The sequence below is a fragment of the Lycium ferocissimum genome, chromosome 10 (assembly GCF_029784015.1).
Source record: "Lycium ferocissimum isolate CSIRO_LF1 chromosome 10, AGI_CSIRO_Lferr_CH_V1, whole genome shotgun sequence".
Taxonomy (NCBI): domain Eukaryota; kingdom Viridiplantae; phylum Streptophyta; class Magnoliopsida; order Solanales; family Solanaceae; genus Lycium; species Lycium ferocissimum.
Window position 1 is genome coordinate 38348975 of NC_081351.1, and position 17074 is coordinate 38366048.

Sequence of the window (17074 nt, forward strand, 5' to 3'; positions counted from 1 at the left end):
TTCCTTCATGCATAAAAATAAAATTACTTTCAAATCGCGAAATTATAAGATATGATAATTTTGATACATAGGACAAAAGACCAATGACAAGTGAAAATGTACTATTCAGCTATATAATTTTTAAAAGAATTATTTAGTGATATTCACCCTCACGATGTTCTCAAATAGTAAATATGCAATACTACGACATGTTATTTGAGTTAAACCCAATCTTCTTATTTCTATAGATGAAAAACTATTAAATATTATTCATTTGTTAAAGAATTATGAGGGTCAACGATTTTAATTAAGGAATTTAACATATAATTTGTGTAAGAACTGTTAGGCGAGCCTCGAGTGTTGGGCGTTAGGCGTGTTTAGGGCGTAAGCCTCACAGAAACTAAGTCCCGCACGTGAGCCCCAGGGCGTTTTGCAATTGCCCTACCCCAAGGCGAGCCCTGAAACTGCCTTTTAAAACACTAGGCTAAATATGTTCACTCAAAGTGGCAGTGGGAATCTTCAAGCTGGAGACAGAGAATATAATCAGGACCAAATGCACGTTAGCCTAATGGACAGAGCACACAAGTGACAAAAACGATTTCACAGTAAAAGTGTCTTGTACAGAAAATTTCAGAAACAACAAATCTTAATGGTATTTGTAAAAAGATTATGATGACTAATCCTATCTTAAAGATTCATGGTGTTCAAAACCCAAGCAAAGAGTGATGGCACCCAACCCTTTTCGTTTAAGAGCTCATTTGCCACAAAGTAAGCAACAATACCAACAATATAAACATGAAGCTTCGCAGTGAAAAAAAAAAAGCAAACTTCTTACTGATAAGATATTAGCATTCTCCTTGAGAAACAATTTCTCAGGAGGGGTGGTTAAACTTCATAAAATGAATGGATGTAAAAAGAAGAGAGAAAGTTCCAGGCTCTGTTGATATATCCATGTTGAGTGTCTCCATTGATATATCCATGTTGAGTGTCTCCACGTAAGGTGACGCTCTCAGAAGGCCAGCTACTCCATACAAATTAAACTTCTTTCATATGCAACTCTAGTGTCAGTCTGTCAGATATTTGCATTTCATTTCTGGAAGCGAAATCCCTTTGAACTGCAACATGCACAGCACCTGAATTGTGAGGCTGCCACGTCACCTGACTAAGTCTTGCAATTATATATATATATATATATATATATATATATATATATATATATATATATATATATATATATTAATACATTATGATTTTACATTCTATCTCGCTTAATTTAGACTCGTGCCACATAAAGCTGTTGCTCCTCCATCCGGAATGTTATTAACCAAACACACTCTCCATTACTTACGCTAAATCCAATGACAAATTCGGTTTTTTCTTTTAAATACGAATCCAGAAATTAAAAGGCAAAGAAAAAAGTGCAAGGACTCTTCTCTTGACGAGACTTTGAAATAAAAAAGAAGACGTTTAGCGAACCAATTCCAAATCCTTTTTTGGAATTATGAGAAGTTAAAAGGGGTATTGCGAATCTTAACCATGAAATACTTGAACGAAGAAATTCCCATGATTGTGATGTGTTGTTCAGAAATTGAAAAATTGAGGCTGTTTCCCTTTTGACACGAGGATTTGAGTAAAGAAATTAAGAATGGAATAAGGAAACAATTGATTATCATCATTTTTCTGAATTCCGAAGTAGAGTTGCAAAGAAATTAAGGAAAACTCCTACTATTTAAATTCACGACTTTATTAAAATTGAATCCACCAGCTACATCAAATTCAAATAACGTGTGCTTACTGGATTTACACCGATGATCGGATACAATTCCCGTCTCTGCCTCTGCTCGCCACAACAGGCCCTCGAAACGAATACGATACCTACATATACTCCCGTTCTCCCTTTGAAGTGATTAATTAGTTTCTGTAAGTTATTTCAGTTTATTCCTTGTGAAGACTTAATTTTGTGTGTTTTATTATGCGTTGCCAGGAGATATTTCTTCTATTTGTGTATTTTATTATGCATTGCCAGGAGATATTTCTTCTACTCAGTAGAAGACTTAATTTTGTGAATTTTATTGTGCTTTGCTGGGAGATATTAGGATAGCAATTGGAGAAAAGAATGATCTTTTGAAGCATGTTTTTGACAAATAATAGGAGGAAGTACAAATGCGGTTGTTCATATATAGTCCCTTTATAAGCTGATATCATTTATTAAGTGCTTTTGTGATTCTGCAAAGTGAGTTGGTTAAGCGCAAAGATTAGATTTTTAAGACAAAAATGAGTACAGAAAGGCTACCCAATTCATTTTCTCGATAATGGAAATTGGTCTGATCTTTAAGCTAAACATGACCATAGAAAAATCACAACAGTTTTGAAGCAAAGGTTGATGTTTAGGAAAAACATGACAATAGAAAGAGATACCAAACAATTCATTATCCGCATTCTTGAAATGGGTACTTCTATGAATTTGTGAAGAAAAGATTTGATTTTAGGCCAAATTAAGGTGTCCGCCGAAAAAATTATGACAGTTCATACTCCAAATTATCGAAATAGGTTCTTGGGTGATGTGGGTTCGTTAAGCAAAGTTTTGGTTTTTAGGGTGTGAATATGATGATATAAAAAGATTAGAACAGTTTGTTCCCTAGATTCTCCAAATGGGCACTTGTGTTACATAGGTTAGTTATTCAAAGATTAATTTTTAGGCAAATATGGCCATAAAAAAGACCAAAGCATTTAATTCTCAAAATTTCTCGATTTTTTTTTTTTAAAATTGTTTTATTACATAAGGGGTAGGGGAAGGGGAAATGGGGGAAGGGATTACAGATGGGGATTCGAACCTTCACCAATAAGGTAAAAGTTCAGGTAGCCAACCATGGAGCTACTATATCCCTACCAAAATTTCTCGAATATGGTAGCTGTGTCACGTGTTTAAGTTAAGCAAATTTTTAATTTCTAGGGAAAAGATGGCCATAGAAAATATTACATCAGTTCATTCTCAATTTTTTTTTAGAAAGGGCATATAACTTTGATTGGTTGTGTATGTATGTTTCCGTGTATGTTACTCTGAAAGAAGGTTTGTTTTAGTATGATATGATTATTAAGGTGCGGAAGGACAATACCATAAACTGCTCCACAGGATTACAGCACATCCCAGTCAGGCGCACTTCGAAGAAATCGAATAACGCAAAGAGTCGAAAGCTGCTTTCACAAGGAAGCACTTTTTGGCCATAGAAAAGCATAGTTTATTCGATAGGAATGATCAGGAAACTGAATTTTCTATCGCTGGAAGATCCCGTATGGAGACATACTTCTCATTTCAAGTCTAAAAATCATAAGCAAAAGCTTATAACCAGCTTAGACGATGAGGCTGAATGAATAATGATTGAGTTTATCCACTCCTCTCTAATGTACTTACCTGCAATGGAAACTCAAATTAAAATGCAACTTTCAACCCATGGAAAATGAAAAAAAAAAAGAGGTTGAATATGGATTTTAGGGAAGGAAGATAAAGTCAAATTAAGATTTTGTACTTGAACGTGGTATAGCCAAAACTGATAAAGCTAGGCAAGATGCTGAAAGATTTGCAGTTCAATCACTTGCTTCAAGTTTAGAATGTTAAATGACATATCTCTCTCTGTCTAATCGTTATCCATTTGATGTCATCTATTATTAGCTCACTATACTGATCTGACTTGCAATCTATTTTTTTCTAACTTGTGTTGATAACTCTGGGTGGCGTACTAAATGGATAAAATATTCATCTCCTTAATTAATGCGGGCATACCACATAGAGGTTTGTGAACATTGATTTCACTTAGAGAATGATGTGCAAACACACGATGAAACTGTTAGACCTTTGTTGATACACATGGATTTTCTTTCCGACCATTAATCTAAGAAAGAAGCCCTTAGACTGATGCAAAGAGAGCTATTTTCTGATGCCTGTTTTGTACTGTGCAGAGCACTTACGCCTGGAACTGAAGAAGAAGCTAGCTCCCTGGAAGAAAGTTGACACCCAATGTTGTTAACGCTATAAAAACAGATTTTCATACCAGATAAATTGAAACTGGAACCAAGATGTTTCCATCAAAGTGGTCAAACCTGTCTATGATAGCACATAAATGTTATTCAAGACTCAGTTACTCTTTGAAGAAACATTTCTGTGTTATTTCAACCCACTCTCAAATGATTTGTCTTTTATAGTCACTTCAACTACTTGAAATTTCTAATTTGGTTTCTCCCATCTATGGGGCTTTATGTTGATATCTCTATGTGATTTTAGTACCTCTGTAACTTTCTTCTCACCATACATACAAGGAAGAAAAGAGACCTGGTAAAACCATGTGCCTGAGTCTTTGATAGTTAGAAGTTTCAAGTGAACTTTGGTTGCAGTGACTCAAAGATTTAAGAGCAAACAGACAGAATTCAGATTTAAGTATATTATATTTTTACTAGGTGATTGGAAAAGCTGTGAAGATTGCTGAGGCTATTAACTATGTGCAATCCTTCCACCGCCGAGTTGAGATAAGTTACTTAGGCTGCTTTGTTTTAGAATACGCAAAACTTGGCTTCGCAATTAGTGTCGAGTTTCCAGGGAAATATCTGTTTGATGTGCTTTGTCACAACCAAAAAAAAAAAAAAAAAAAAAGAACTTCCCCATCCGTTTCAATTTGTTTGTCTGGTTTTGATTTGCCGCAGAGTTTAAAGAAGACTTTTGAATCTTGTAGTCTTAAATTAAAGATATTTAGCATGAATCAAAATTCTCTTGAAACTTATGGTCTTGAACATGCCACGTGGAAAGTTGGAATTAGAGCATTGCCCAAAAAGGAAAGAGACATTCGTTTTTAAACGGACTAAAAAGGAAAGTAAGACAAAACAAATTGAAACAGATGCAGTAATATTTAAACTATTTTCAATTTCTTAGTTATTAATCTTAAGTTGCAATGCATGTTCCAACTGATTGGGAGGTAAACATTAGCAAAATAGCTAAATTCTGTACATGTATACTTTCATGCAGTTTATCTCAAAGAAGTTATCTGAATTCGGGAATGGACTTCAACGTGAAATGTCTTCTCTCCAGGCATGCAAATCACTCAAAGAATATGTTGTTATGAGTTTTTGACTTCTTGAAAATAATTTTTAATGGATTTTGTGACAATTTCAGATGATTCAATCCATTGGATTGTTTCATCATACTAACAGAAGAAAGTTGCAGAGTTCGGATTTTGGAGTGATGAGGCTGGTTTAGAAGAAAATTTAGTTCCTCCAGATCTGTTGAAAATAACAAAAGCCAGGATGTACAAAAGAGCTCTTTAGTACAAACGTTATTATGTAATCGATAATTTATACTTTCCTCCTCCCTCTCTTAGCTTTAGAAATTCCTTTCACGCTATAATTTTGATCAATACACCGCGCGAAGCGCGGGCAAATTTACTAGTATATTAATAATATATGGATTAAACTAATAAAATGACAGAAGTGTCTTTCCTAAACGCAAACTTACTTTTATTTTCTTATTTAAAAGTGAACACATATTAGAATCATACACTGTACTTTATTAATTTTTGATATTAAGCCAAACATCCAATAAGAAGTAACTCTTACGAACACCATATCCCTGCATTTGTTCTATCCTTCTATAATTTGTATTCAAACCAAACGACCCCTAGCAACATAAGATAACTATATACATGAATAAAGCATCCAGAACGACGCATCATTGTCTTTTTCCTAGAAGACCGTGAACATTAAACCTCCAATGGGATAACAGTAAACTCACTGGTTTTTAGCTTTAAAAAATGAATTTATACATCCAATTTTAGTGCGATGAACTAACACTTAATAAGAAATAATTCCAACATTATTAATCCTTGCATTACTAATTAATACATTACCAATTCCAGCATTACAAGCAATGAACTACCACTTAACAAGAAGTGCAAAACCCTTTTAGTCGTAGAACAGATTAGCTAAATATATATGGAAGAGATTTATATTTTCTTTTTTAGGAAAAACAAAAACTAATTATGATAAATATTTTTTCCGTTCTTAAAGTAAAAGAAAAATTCAAATATATTAAGAAAATCAAGACAAACAACTAGCAGAGGTAAGCAATGAATCATGCCACTAAAAAACAAATTCATTGATGATCTCATGGAAAGTCTTAATTATGAAAGACAGTCCTTTAATTTTATTTCCGATCCACTTCTACTGAGATAAACCAAATAAAATTTTAGATCAAGTTTAGCAACATGATGGTACTAGTAACTACCAGCACATGAAAACATTAAAACTTACTGGTCATCTATAGCATTACTAATTCATTAGTGGGTTCATGATATACTCTTCAAATATTTCATCTACGTAATTTTCTTTTAATTGTTTGGCCATGCGGTCTTTCCATGTGCTTTCTCAATGTCACTACTGTTAACCACTGTGTTCGAAACAAGTATTTATACGTCCTTTCATTTCCCATTCACACCACCACAAAACCCGACAAATACACCTTTTCTGAAAATAAATGGCAAATGCAAAGTCCTGTGACCATTGCAGGTTACGCCTCCTATCACAGTTTCCATATCTCTACTCTCTGCTATTATTACCCCTTTCTTTCAAGAAAAAAGCCCAAAAGGGAACCGATTAACAATCTTAGATCTTGATGATATTGACATAGCAAGGTACGCAGAACAGAAAATTTCATGACGCTAATTATCATTAAATGATGTTGCTTATCTGCTCATCTTAATATGTCCAAGAAAACAAGAGCTGCAAGAAATCTCAATGCACATGTACAACATCTAAAAAGCAAGATACCATAACATTTTGGTATGTCACACAACAGTAAGTCAAAAAGTAAAATTAGCAGTAATTGGACCAAAAAAGTTTGATGATTACATGAGCAGTTTATCAAAAACTCAACATAAGACGATATATACCGCATCCTGACACGGCAAATTGTTTTGCAGTTAGTCATGGAAAGCTCACTCCTCAACGATAATCACAGAATTAGTGGAGAATCTTGGGCAACCCAACAATTTCTCAGCCAATCGAGAAAAATATCGGGACCCACAGTTCATTGAACATCTCCTGCACTCTCTTGTCTTTGATACAATAACGAACTTCTCCAAAACAGTCGCATTGTTTAACAGATATTCTGAAAGTTTGAAAAGCTTGTCATAGCCTTGATTGAAATGATCTTCCAAACACACCCCTAAGGAGTTGACAATCTTAACATTCTTGAGGCTGGGAAACCTGAAGCTCGACAGCAAATGAGTATCATTTCCTCCGGTCAAATATCCCAACTCAAAGCTGCATGGATCATTATCCAACTGGAGACAGAATATAGTCGGGATCAAAAGCAGGTCTACAATCGAATGGAACTTTTTTTTGAACTGGAAAAGCAGGTCTTCAGTCAAATGAAACTTGTATTGCACAAATTCACAAACCAATGATTAAATAGCAGAAATGTCTGGTAAAGAACAATTTTTGGACCGACCAATCTAACAATTTTTGGACCGACCAATCTTTAACGGTTTCCTCTCTTGAAAAGCTAAGAATGAAAGCTGCTGAGTTGGTCAGCAATCCTTTTTTTTCCCCCTCTGTTTTGAGAAGTTGGTACTGTTGTATTCCTCCAAAACTAAGCAAGAAAAGGAATAAAATACGGAAAAGGCTCAAATATACCATCGAACTATCAGAAATGGCTCATTTATGCTACTCATCAATAGTTTGGCTCATTTATGCTATCGAACTATCGAAAATGGCTCATTTATGCCACTCATCAATAGTTTGGCTCATTTACGCCATCGCCGTTACCAAAATCACTCATCCATGTCATTTTTCATTAACGCCGGTTTTATAATACCAGATATGACATGTGGCCTCCAATTAGAGGTCTACGTCGTTTAATTAAATCAGCCCAATTTTAAATCTCAAATTAATAAAACATTCGATCCATACACCCGACCCACCCACAACCATAATCTAGTTGGAGGTCACGTGTGATATCTGGTATTGTAAAACCAGCATTAATGAAAAATGACATGAATGAGTCATTTTGGTAACGGCGACGGCATAAATGAGCCAAACTATTGATGAGTGACATAAATGAGCCATTTCGGATAGTTCGATGGCATAAATGAGCCAAACTATTGACGAGTGGCATAAATGAGTCATTTCCGATAGTTCGATGGCATATTTAAGCCTTTTCCGTAAAAGAAATATAACTAGTTACAGGGGAATGGACTAGGTAAACCAATGAACCTGCAGCTATACAGAATCGGACCCAGTGAAAATAGCTGTGGACGGTGCAGAAACATTTAAGAAGGAAAATTGTGATCTAATAATTGCGGGCGCCACAAACAAGAAGCAGCTCTTTTTGAAGAAATGCGACAAGTGTCTGAAGCAACGAAACCGGATCTCGTGATATTTGTTGTGGATAGTAGTATTGGATGTTTGGTTTGATAAAGCTCAAGCATTTCGACAAAGTGTTGTGGTTGGAGCAGTGATTGTTACTTAGATGGATGGCCATGCAAAAGGAGGTGGTGCCCTAAGTGCTATTGCTGCAACTAAAAGTCCAGTCATATTTATTGGAACTGGTGAATACATGGACGAGTTTGAAGTTTTTGATGTTAAACCATTTGTCAACCGTTTTTTAGGCATGGGTGACTTGTCTGGATTGGTGAACACGATACAGGATGTAGTCCCAATGGATCAACAGCCTGAGATTCTTCAGAATTTATCATCAGGACATTTTACCTTGAGGATCATGTACGAGCAATTTCAAAACATGCTTAAAATGAGTCCCCTTGGGCAGGTCTTCTCAAGGCTTCGAGGATTTAGTGCCGAGATGATGCCACAAGGTCGTGAAAAGGAAAGTCAGGCAGAATTTAGACGGTATATGACAATGATGGACTCCATGACTGATGAAAAATTGGACAGTACCAACCCAAAAGATTACGACTGAATCTCAATTCACGCGTATAGCTAGGAGATCTGGCCGCCTAGTGCATGAGGTGATGGAGATGTTGGAAGAATACAAACGACTTGCCAAGATATTCAGCAAGATGAAGGGTCTTAAGATTCCAAAGGGAGATATGAGTTCCTTGTCAAGAAACATGAATGCACAAAACATGAGCAAAGTCCTTCCCCATCAGATGTTGAAGCAAATAGGTGGCATGGGTGGTTTACAGAACTTAATGAAGCAAATGGATTCCCCCAAGAACATGATGGGTATGTTTGGTGGTGGAGAGTAATAATGTGATCACAATCAAAGTACACTTTACGGGGTAACTGTAAAGGCTAGTTAAGTTATCAATCCATAGTCGGTGGAAAAAACACATAACCACATCTTTGTCATTCCCTATCTTCGAAATTTTTGGATCACATGCATGTGGTGAATTTAGTTAATTCAGAATGAAACATGCTATGATTTTGCTGGAAAAAAAAAAAGCTATTACTAGTTGGTCAGCAATCATTTTTCCTTTCGAAGCCTGTTTACCACAGTAGAAGAACAGCACTAATCATATTAACATGAAGCTTTCTAGTGAGAATTTCTTAGTGATAATTAAAGAATATTTGCATCTCCTTCATACAACTGTTCAAAGGGGGCATGTAAAATTCATAAAATGAATGTGCAATAAGAAGAGCTAAAATTGCAGGAAGTTACGGTCATAGTCGCCATAGTTATGTTGAGTGTCTCCACATAAGGTGAGGCTTGCAGCAAGATAGCTACTCCTTTCGAAGAAAACCTTGTGATATGCAAATCAAGAGTTAGACATTTGCATTTCAATTCTGGAAGCAGTAGCCCTTCAAGCTGCAACAAGACCTGATGCAGTAATCCCAATGAAACTAATAAATGATTGTCTGATAGAGAAACCAAAAAGAACCAAAGAGAAAGTAATCCATAATAGACGAAAGTGTTATATAAAATCTGATCATCTAACACATCTGCTGAATGATTAAGTAAATACCCGACTTTAAAAAGTTGACAGAAAGATTGCAAAAGTCACAAGTTTTGTACTTAAACCATTAGCCTTTTTAGAAGTTCTCAGTTGTATTATATTCTAAATGCTATTCTCTTTAGGAAATCCATATTCTGCAACTGTTTGCTAGAAATAATACTATAGAGCAAATAAGATTATTTTGACTTAATACAAACCTCAATCAACCAAGTTCCGATTGTTAACTGAGTTGCGTAACTCAACTTTTGAAGATAATCTTGGACGAGTGTCCTAATAACTTGATGCGTATCAGGATAAGTCTTACCAGAAATAGATCTAGTAAAATTTGTATAGCAATTTTGGAAAGTAAGCTTAGCACTGACCACAGAGGATACATTTACTAGCTTACACTTTAGATCATACAGATTTCCAGAGATCTCCAGATACCGAATATACGGGGCAATAATTCCCAAAGAATGATAAGCTTCATCATCTGAAAACCAATACTCTTCGAACTTAAGTCTCTTTAAATTTGAAGAAATAATTTCCAAACGACTGAATCCCTCGACATTAGAAGATTCCAGAGTTTCCAAATCAGGACAACCAGAGAGTAAGTTGACAATATCATCATCATCTAACTTAGCGTATTTCAACTTTAGGCTGTTTAGAGATTTCCACTCTATGACAAATCCTTTTTCAAGTCTACAATGGTTCAGAACCAATGTTATCAACGAGGAACAAATGCAGAGAGACTTAGGCAACATGATGGTGTATTTCCATTTATCAGATGACGACAATACAACATTTTCGACTTTTCTTTCAACAGCGATATCAAGCCATCGGGTGATCGGGAAAAACCAGGTCAGGTGAGTGAATCCAGTGTGAATATTTTAATTTTAGAACAAGTGGAATGAGCTAATGCATAATCAATAAAGGCAATGAAGTTTCGGAGTTGTTCATGTTTATAACTGAAAAAGAAGTGATCAACTGAAGTCCAAAGATACTGCCACCTTTTTTAGACAAGACGTGTAGTGAAGGCATCTTCGGTTGGCAAAAGAGAGATAATGTGAAGTAGAAGAGGGTCCGGCAATTCACTGATTCGGTCAACAACTCCCTTCTTTAGTTTCTTTGACGATACGCCAACGCTATTACTACGGGAATTCATGCTTTTCCGTCCACAAAGGTTAGGGTTTTCGACAACGTACCGCAATAAATAGTCGCTTAAGTTTGTGTTATAAAGAAAAGGACCAAAATAGACAATAGTACATTATCATCTTTGGTTTGGATATAAAACCATACATATTTTTTTATATGGAGCATTAATAGTCCATTATCTTTACATAAGTGATGCACTTTTAGTTAACTCCCAAATATTTTGTTAAAAATTTAACAGAAAAGGGCAAAAATGACCTTGAACTATTAGAAAAGGTTCAAAAATACCTTTCATCCATCTATTTTGCTAAAAATACCCCTCAGTTCAACTTTTTGGCTCAATCATGCTCTTTGACGGTCAACACTAAATTAAAAAAATTATTTAAATTACACATGACATTTTATTACTAGTCCGATTTTCTAAATCTGAAAAAATTGGATTTTTATAAAATCTGGAACAACTAATTTTTAAAAAAAAAAAAAATGTGGTAAGCCCCTTTTAAAAAAAAAAAAAAAAAATCAGGATTGCATTTTTATTAACAAATGTGAAACTTTTTAAATATGGAAAATTGAATTTTTTATTAAAATTTAGATTTTTAAAATCTGGAAACTGATTTTTTTAAGTAAAATTTGCAAAACTAATACTCCATAATTTTCTTCTAGATTAAAAAAAAAAATAGTTTTCTGGATTTATTTTTTTAAAACATGATTTTTCCACACTTTTTGTAAAACAATCATTTTTTCCAGATTTTTATGAAAATCCAGTTTTTCAGATTTTGAAAAAAAATACACTTTTTCCTTCTTCTTTTTTTAAAGTATCCTAAAAATAAAATCATGAAAATCTAAAAAATTTAGGACAAAAAAAAAACCATTTTTCCAGATATTTTAATTTTAAAAAATCCAGTTTTCATAATAGTCTTTGTTTTATTGGTCCTTTTCTCGTGTTATAACTCATAATAGTCTTTGTTTTATTAGGTGGAGCACTAATAGTCCTCCTAATACTTAAAATTTTGTCACTTTTAGTCCAATGTAACAATAACTAAATGATCCATCCATTTTGTAACCTGTGGTTAAGAGTATTTGGAAAGCCATTTAGAAATTGGATTTGTGTGTGATTATCAACTGTCCACATCCCGTCACTGCTTCCTTGTCGGACATTAATTGAAGAAACGGATTGTTTTCTCGTCATGGACTATCCTCACCTAATGAGTTTAATTTTTGAAGCAGAGTAAGATCTAAAATCAGAATTAGTAATTTCTTTTATTTGTTCAAGTTGTTTGCAGTCCATTCTTTCATCTTTTTGCTTGATCTTTCCAAATCACCAAGAAAATTAAAAAAATTGTTGGTAAATAAAGTGTTTGAGCGACCTAATTTGCTTTATTTGGAACTCCTTAATTTTAAGTGCATTTGGGGACCTTTCTATAGAAAAACATTTGCTTCATTTTTTTATATTTTTGTACATATTGGTTAAGTTTGGATTCATCAGCATAGGAGCCCAAGATTTTTTTAACCCAAAAATAAATTTTTAGAACCAAAATAACCCATTAAAAAAAAAAACCCCTAAATAACCTTCACACACAGATTATGTACGAAAAAAGGACCAAAGTGTAATTTTACACTGAAGTCCTTTCACGCACAGATTCTGTGCGTGAAGTGCGTCCCCGGCGCCCCAACCTTTATTCTTTGGAAATCAAACTCAAAATTAAGTTTTTTTCCATACTTTGACCGAAAATTAGTCACTTTCAAAACACCGGAATATAAATATTTTATATAGAACTTAATATTTTTTTTCGTGTACAATAATATCGACTCATTACATCAAGTATACATATACATTTAGATCGTCGTTTTAGAGGTTGTAAAGTGCTCCGAAGTAAGTTTGAAAACTTGTTATACATATACATTTAGATCGTCGTTATAGGGTTCTAATTAATTATGGACGTCGCACGAGTTATTATTAATCGACAATAAATACTAAAATAACTAATTATCATTAAAAAAAAATACCCAAAAATATATATAATATGAACATAAAATGTACATTTTATTTACAAATATACAATCTCCTAAGGCCTAAGGATCCTCCTAACCCCACCACCCTCACTATCATCAGGATCCACTCTCCTCCTCTTAATGACAGAATGATTTATGGCATGATCATCCTTTCTTTCCTTCTTCAGGCCCTGGGTGAAAATATGCTTCCTGTGGGATACGATGGCGGTCTCCACCTGAGTAGCCTCAGTAGATGCCTTAGGAGATGACTCAATCGAAGGAGACTGAACCACAAGAGCAGAAGAATGAACCTATAATACATGTAAATAATTTAGTTTAGATTAATAAAATAATTAATTAATACATTATTTTATTGTGAAAAAACAAACACGTGTGTCGATGGGCTCCTGAGATGGCATGTGAGAGGGCTCCCGAGCGGCCCGCGGAGCCGGAGATGCAGATAGTGCCCTAGGCCTAGCTGTAGGACGAAGAAAGTAGTCATCAAAAATAATATTCAAGTCTATGTCCTCATCTCCGTCTCCCATATGTAGATCACTAACTGACACCTGTGAAAATGATGACCAAGGATCATAATGTGGGATCATCTCTGGCGTATATCCAAGTCTCTGTGAAGTCGACGGCCTGGAAGAAGAAGCCTGACGGGATATCTGTAGCCGACGGAGCCTGACGGGCTATATCGTCAGGCTCATCTACTAAACCTCTGCTAGCCCGACCACCTCTATCAGCCCTACCACCCTCAAGAACAACCTCTGGAGTACTTTTCCGGTGATTTTCTCTGGGTTTCAGTTGCGTTTTCCCATGCTTCTGTCCTCTTAAATCCCACTTCTTTAGCGTTATGTTTGATGAACAAAACAACTAACACAAAGATTCACTCCTACCCTTTTTATTTATCCACGGTACTAAAAATAAATTTTCACTTTTACTTATCCATCTTATCATATCAAGAGAAAAACAAACTTTATTTTTTTATTTTATTCTTGATATTAATTACTCATTTTCAAAATTTATTACTTTCTCCATCCCAATATAAGTGTCACTTTAGCAAAACTACGTCAATTAAGAAATCAATGAATAAAATGTGGAGTTTACTTAACTGGCTCTATTTATTAGATGTTTTTTTTAAAAAAAAAAATTGCTTAGTATTAAAGAGGGCTACTTCTTTAATGTCAAGAACATAGCTGGAAGTACATGCCAATTTTTGGCTTGAATTCCTAAGGTGCACTTATTTTGGAACAAATTTTTTTTGCTAAAGTGACACTTATTTTGGGACAAAGGGGATAAGACTATGAGTCCAGAACTTAAATGACCCAAAAACTAAGCAATTGAACCAAAATACCCACTAAAAAAAAGAGTTACAATATTATGCTTTACAGAAATTCTCAAGAAAAGGACTTAACAATACTGATCATAAGTCCTTTTCGTAGGAATTTCCTGCGCAATAGGGGTTAATATAAACCCTAACACTTCACCATTTTTAAGTCACTCTTCAGCTCCTCCATTTTCACTCTTTCAACATACTTTAGCCCCTCAAAACTCTGAAACGTCGAACTTTGCTATAAAACCCGATGTTTGTGAATGCGGTTATTATTGTAAATTAAGAACATCAAGGACCCAAGATAATCCGGATCGTCGTTTTTGGCATTGTAAAGTGTCCGAAGTAAGTGCTTTTACAAGTTTTTAGGGTTCAGATCTTTTTCACATTATCTATATATTTTACTTTCAAAATCTAATTTTCTTGTAATGTTTATATGATATGAATGATTGTAAACATTTTTTATGGGAAGATAGCATTACCCTGGATAAAACGGTGGCGGCGAAGTTTAAAAAGTCTCCTGTTGATAGAGATACTGCGACCTCACGTATCACTCGAACATTTTTGCAGGATTTGGCATCCATTTCCCACCGTCTGCTAATATGGCTTTGGTCTGTCTTGTTCTAGCCACAAACCGCTCCACAACTTGCTTGTAAGTCATTCTCACCATTGCAGTAACGGGTAGCCCCCGTGCAGATTTTAGCAAACCATTGAATGACTCCGAGCTGTTTGTTGTTAGCATCCCCCATCTCCTCATATGCATGTAATGACCATTTGTCAACGTCGATTGCCTTCAACCAATCATATGCTTCCGGCTTCACTGCCTTGATCATCTTCATCCCCGCAAGAAACTTTTTTTCTTTATGCTCTATTGCAACCGCCCACATCAATTTGTTTAGTGTGCTGTTTGTAAAGGCAGTTTGAAAATTTGTATTTATGTGCCTTAAACAAAAGCGATGGTAAGCAAAGGGAGGCTGTCACCCCGCCAAATTAAGCATATTGTTTAATATGTCGTGATGTCGATCAGATAGCACACATATGCCCATACGAACCTTAATAATATATAGCCTCAAATGTGTCAAAAACATCCCCATGTCTCGTTGCTCTCGTTAAGTCTTCATCCCTCTATCGTCTCCAAGTTTTTTCAATAATATTCACTTGATTTAAATTCAATTTTCATATTCAAAATTCAAGACTCACTTCTTCAAGCTTGCAACAACATGATCTTACTGCTGAAATCCTTAACCGACCGCGAATGCAGTTTTTGTTTTAAATTAAAGTGGTTGTGCCTTACATCGCACTGAGCAAATAGGTTGTTTGGATAGACCTTTTTAACAAAAAACTTCAAGGACCGTGGAGGGAGACTTGTTTTAGCGGGACCTAACCTATCTCGGGGATCAAACACTTTTTTTTTCATTTTTCTACTGCCCCAAATGTGAACTGGTTGAGCTATAATTGTGCTTTATTTAGTGCCTCTTGTCCTACCATATCATCTTACGATCAACGCTAAAGCACTCAAATCAATCTGTCGAATGATACCTATTCTCCTTTTGCATGATCCAATAGGGATGGGGATACAGGTTATGGATTTATTTGGTAATGGGTTTATTGGGTTGGGTATGAGTTGCCTGGATCCATGCGGATTCAACGCGCTTATTTTTTTGATGTCTTGACCTCCATCCATAAAAGGACAAATATATCAAGTACCTACTGCAATAAAGACGCAAATGATCCCAAACTTTGACTTTTTTATGGAAATTTAAACTATAAACCATACTTGGAGGGCAAATAATCAATGTATAAGATTTGGTTTCATTTAGTCCTTAATATCTAAACATGATGACAATGGTCATTAATATATTACCTCCTTCGTTTTAATTTGTTTGGTTTGATTCGGTAAGACAGGTCAAACTAATTAATGTTAGTGTAATTCGACATAAAATCCTCAATTTTCTTGAAATCATATTTACATATACAAAGAAATGATTAATTTGATCTTAAGTCAAGTAAAGCCAATAGTTATTTTTATTATCAAAATAAACTGAGGGCTTGACACCGTCCTCCAAACACAACCTACTTAGCCCAATATAAGATATTCTATGCTCCATTCCACACCCACTGAGTACTCACTATAAAGTTATAATTTTCGAACCCTATCCTATATCAAAAGTTTTTCCATGACTCTTTCAAGTGAGGGTTAAATTTTTTGACTTGGGTTCTTTTCTTTTATGCTAACTGTTTCAAAGTCATTACATGTTTTGTTTGCTCACTCTTGTAGTCTCTTTTTTTTCTTCGACTAGTAAAGTCAATCCATATAGAAAGTGCAATGAGGAGTTGGAGGGAGTAGGCATATCTAGGACACGATTAGGCTCACACTCTTAGAAGTGCTCTTAAGATTAAATAATCTTAATCGACCTAATAATTGTGTAGCCAAAGATGATGGTATGTGCCCGCTCGACAATATGAGCAACCATTATACTTAGGTTGCGAAGTTATTTATGTCGTAGGGGATGATCCTTTAGGCTTAAATATTTAGGCGCCCCACTCCCTAACTATCTAATTCCGTCGCACCCTCTCTTTGATTGTATTTGTTTTGGGTAGTTAGATCATTTGTATTCCACTTCGAATTTGTGTTTAGCTTTAAGTTGAAACATGTAACTTTGCATTTTGTTTTCAAGTTGTA

General features: G+C 34.9%; 1 protein-coding gene and 1 pseudogene across 1 annotated transcript; one reads left to right on the forward strand and one right to left on the reverse strand.

Annotated features, from left to right (window-relative positions):
* The first annotated feature begins 4919 nt into the window (after positions 1-4919).
* On the forward strand, positions 4920-9344 carry LOC132034880 (signal recognition particle subunit SRP54 1-like; annotated as a pseudogene).
* Positions 9345-9584: 240 nt separating this feature from the next.
* Positions 9585-10678, reverse strand: LOC132033764 (putative F-box/LRR-repeat protein At5g02700). The gene is made up of 2 exons (XM_059423827.1): positions 10133-10678; positions 9585-9799 (listed from the first exon to the last, which is right to left on the reverse strand). The coding sequence occupies exons 1-2, from the start codon at positions 10676-10678 to the stop codon at positions 9593-9595; spliced, it is 753 nt and encodes a 250-aa protein (XP_059279810.1). The 3' UTR covers positions 9585-9592.
* Positions 10679-17074: the final 6396 nt, after the last annotated feature.

Bases quoted from the DNA above. Each gene is read 5' to 3' on its own strand.
- LOC132033764 (XM_059423827.1), bottom strand. From the start codon at position 10,678: ATGTTGCCTAAGTCTCTCTGCATTTGTTCCTCGTTGATAACATTGGTT. The intron at 9,800-10,132 runs GTTTGTATTAAG...TTACTGCATCAG, and splicing joins TCGGAACTTGGTTGATTGAG to GTCTTGTTGCAGCTTGAAGG.